Below are 4,294 nucleotides of genomic sequence, written 5' to 3' on the forward strand. Positions count from 1 at the left end.
AAATTTGATTCTCAACATTTATTAATTTAATTTTTTTTTAAAATTTCTATTTTATATTTGTGTTGAAATATATGACAAAAACAAATGAAGGGTTCTGATAAAATAATATGTCATTGTGGGCAACAGTCTTAGTAGCTTTCATCATTGAATTATATTCCCATCGAAAGTTTAAAGCTTTCCTTTAAATATACAAGGAAGGAGAAACTGACTTTCTAACAGGCGGCACCTTTTCATCCAATGGTTTGCTTACTTTAAATTCCAGCTATCCTATATAAGTATTATAGTCAGAGACAAATTGTATTTTATTTTTATTATTTAAAAAATAAGTAAATTAATCCCTATATGTTAGATAAAAGAGTAAGATGATCATTTCTGTTTAAAAATTCATCTTTTTTACTATTAAAAGTTGGCGTGACTGGCGAAATAACTAGATAGTGACACGTGACACGTGTACCTCGTATTGATGTGTGTGAAATAGTTTTTTAACAATAGTAATAGATGAAATTTTTAACAAAATAATCAATTTACTCTTTCACCTAATGTACAAAACTAATTTACCTATTTTTTCAAAACTCTCATCACATATGCATTGTCTCAAAAGTACAACAATAAAGCTTCAAGACATATGTCCGCCTATGTCATTTTTTCAATGTGAGATTCTGTCGTGTACTTATTTAGAGAATATTCAACAATTTATCTGTCAAACAAGTAAAACTTTGGACAAGACTAAGCATCTTTTGTGTCCTAATAACTACAAGCAAACTAAAAGAATGCATTGTCTTAAATTGGAACATCTCAGTCAAATTCTATAATTAGTTTTTCTACTTTACTCAACTTTCAAAGCTAGTTATTATATAAATTTAATCTTCTATTTTATGATTTACAATTCTCAATCCAACAGTTAATTTTGATTAGAATGTGGCGTCAAAGTTAATGACATGATTTTTGGGGCTTAATATATTAACTGACCTATATAATTGGGAAGTCATCAATATTTAAGAATTTTTTTCAGATCAATTTATGTGGCACTGGTTTGTACTCTAACTCTACTTCGCTTGGAGTTGATGGACCTTGATTGAGAATTTAGAATCGTCGATTCCTACCAAATTTTAAAGATTTTATATGGAGATGTCTTAAAAAGTATATCCCTATCAGTGTAAGATTAGTGGTTAAAGAGGTTAATGTGCCTATTGCTTATTATTCTGTGTGGGGAGGAAACTTTAGATATATTCTTGTTTCTTGTGATTCGGCTCGTGCGGTCTCATAGCATGTTGAGCTCAAGTGGTGTTATATGCTTGAATAGGTAACTTATATACCATAAGTTAAGGGCTTGAATCCCACCAAAGGTTAAACGCTCACATTGCCTTTTGGTGAATGTTCATACGTCCACATATAGTTAAGGTGCCTCCTCCCGTGAATAATACACGACTCTCCGTGGAAGGGGAGGCAAAACCCTTTCGGAAAACAATACTTTTAGCATCACCAAAGACAACATGTTGAAGACTTTTCATATAAGAGCTAATCCTCTATTAACAACCATAAAACTAACACGAAAAGAAAGCTTCACTTAAAAGTAGAAAAGAAGCTACAAAACATGAATGTCCCCCCAGTTGAAAATCAAGAGAACAATAATAAACCTTTAACTAATGATTGAAGATAATTGATCAGACAAGTGTGGTCTGTTCTTTTTCAGGGCTGTTTTGTATTTCAGTGAAACAAAACTATGTGGACCATTGTTGATGACCAAATCAGTAGTTTAAGATTGTATGTAATATTTCTGGAGAAAAATTACAGATGAAAAAGAAAAAAGAAAAATTTATGTCATATGGGAAAGTTTCCAGCCATCTTTATCCTTAATTACCTTTAAGATTTCTCATGGAAAAAAAATATTGTTTGGTTCATGAGAAATCAAGATCTTTCATACTGGGCATGGCGGTGACTGGTTTTGGGAACTGGTGCAACTTAGTTGGCTTTGCTTTCTCATCACTTCTATATGCATTTTCAGCAACCATTACTGCTTTGAGACTCTTGCACCCCAATATCCCACCGGACCGGCTTCTTTGTGCTTCTTTCGTCACTCTACCGGCCTGAACTCTAATATTTTCCGATGATTTCTTCCCATCACGATCTGAAATAAACGAGCAATCAGCTGCTGCGCTGGCCGTGACGACACTCCATTCAATGCTGGTCTCACTTGGTGCATATGGGGTCATACAACTAGACATGCCATCAGATACTTGCCTCGTAAACAAAGCTTGACCACTGCCTGATATGTTATCGATCTCGAACAGATCCGAACTCGTATCGCTCTCGATATCATCACCTAACCGTCTGCTTCGAGATATTGATGAAATGGTTGGGGCATTAGGAATGGCATCCCAACTTAACATAGACAGTTTCCTCTCAAGGTTCTTGGCTATATCTCCTTTCTTAATTGCAGTGGAACCAAAAACTTCAAGGGATTTTCTTGGATCATCATCAAGTTGTGCTTTAACTGTCACATTTTGAAGCCCCGGATTAAGAACCTGCGGTTTATAATAGTATGCCTCTCGATTCGATCTAACGCTCATCCGATCGAAACTCTGGTTGTGCAATTTCGCTTGATACCGCTTCCGTCGATCAAGATTGTTAGGCCTATGATTGATTTGAATTTGATCTTTTCTATTCTCAACTACCCTTCCATGATAATCAACATTTTGATTGACATAAACAGATTTCCCATCCGAACAAGACCCGGTGCAGCTAAGATTCGAGAAAAAACTCCTCCCATCGACCTTCTTTAACCTGTTTTCAGATCGGTTCCTCATCGAACTCCGTAACAAAACACTTTGACTGTTCCAACTTGCTTCAGAACTCGCACTCGGAGTTCCTGGTAATCGCCTTGGAGTCATCATCCGATGCGGATCGCCCCGGTTTGGTACAGGCTTATTCGAATACTCTTCATCATCATCATCATCCAGTTTCATGCTGAAGTATTTTTCAGCACCAAAGACACTGGTTTCACCCTCTTCAAGCATCTTGTTCCGGTCTAACCGTGCAGGAGTAGTACGGATTCCGGCACTCGGAGCAATGGCAGGATGGGGATTTTTCCTCTTATCGCTTTCCATTATGGAAGCCTTTGAGATTCTCAGGAAACTGTATAAGTGTTCCATGTACAGGATTGAAGATTTGTATATATGAAGAGTAGATATAGGGTAGGACTGCAACTTTCAAAGGTGTAAATTCAGACCCTACTTTTGCCTGGGGCTTTGATTCACAATTATTCACTCTTCTCTCACTAGTGTACTTGTTATTTTCATTCCGCACCTAAATTTCATGATTTGGGGAATTATCATTAATGTGCAATTATGTTACTTCTCACTCTATAGATATGTTCAATGCTGATATACATTAAATAGGGATTTTGAATCTAAATAAAAATTAAATACCCTTTTGGCACTTATATTATAATTAAATTATCCTTTGTCCCCATTACTTTATCTATATTTTCCGTTAAAAAATCTAAAATATCAGAAAATTAAAAATCATTAAAAACCTTTGAAAGCTATAAAATTTTTAAAAAAATTGTAATCTATTTTTGAAAATTATGAAAATATTTAATAATTTTGTTTGGAATTTTAGGTTTTAGAAAATTTTAGAATTTTATGCTAAAATTTTGAAAATTTTAGGATTTTCTTTTGCAACTTTTTAATTTTAAAGAAAATTTGAGTTTTTACACGTGGTAATACTTGATTGGATGAGGTGATTTTTCTAATGGAAAATGATGAAAGTAGAGAGACAAAATTGATAAAAACAATTCATACTGAAGTGATAATTTAATTATAATATAAGGTCCAAAAGAAGTATTAAGCCAAATGAAAACAAAGGATTAAAACAAGGCTTAATGTTCAATTTTGCCCCAAATCATGCCTCTTTTCCCACTTTGATACCTAATTTTTTTTCCAGATTCGTACTTAAATTATCATTATGTTACTTAGTTCAGCCCTTTTTTTTGTAATGGTATTAAAAAAAATCGGTTGTCACATGACGCCAATAAGAATGTACCATGTGACACCTTTCAACCAATAATAATATGTCACGTAGCACTTAGGTTTATTTAAAATAAAAATATTAACCCACCATTGAGTGGACATTGATCAATAGTTTACTATTGTTGACCAAATGTTGAACAATGTTGACCGACCATTGACTTAAGTTGATCGTCCATGTGGTGCTACTAGAACGTGCCACGTTACCTTTTAAAAAATATATTATATATAATATACTATTTAAAAACATAAAAAATCATATATAA

The 4,294-nt window shown here is 33.7% G+C and overlaps 1 protein-coding gene across 1 annotated transcript; it reads right to left on the reverse strand.

Moving 5' to 3' along the window:
• Nucleotides 1-1,610: 1,610 nt before the first annotated feature.
• Nucleotides 1,611-3,238, reverse strand: LOC105787602 (protein PHYTOCHROME KINASE SUBSTRATE 1). Its single transcript, XM_012614081.2, has one exon. It carries the CDS (start codon nucleotides 3,150-3,152, stop codon nucleotides 1,899-1,901), a length of 1,254 nt encoding a protein of 417 aa, XP_012469535.1. The 5' UTR covers nucleotides 3,153-3,238; the 3' UTR covers nucleotides 1,611-1,898.
• Between the last annotated feature and the right edge of the window lie 1,056 nt (nucleotides 3,239-4,294).

This window comes from Gossypium raimondii, chromosome 7, assembly GCF_025698545.1.
Source record: "Gossypium raimondii isolate GPD5lz chromosome 7, ASM2569854v1, whole genome shotgun sequence".
NCBI classification, from domain to species: Eukaryota; Viridiplantae; Streptophyta; class Magnoliopsida; order Malvales; family Malvaceae; genus Gossypium; species Gossypium raimondii.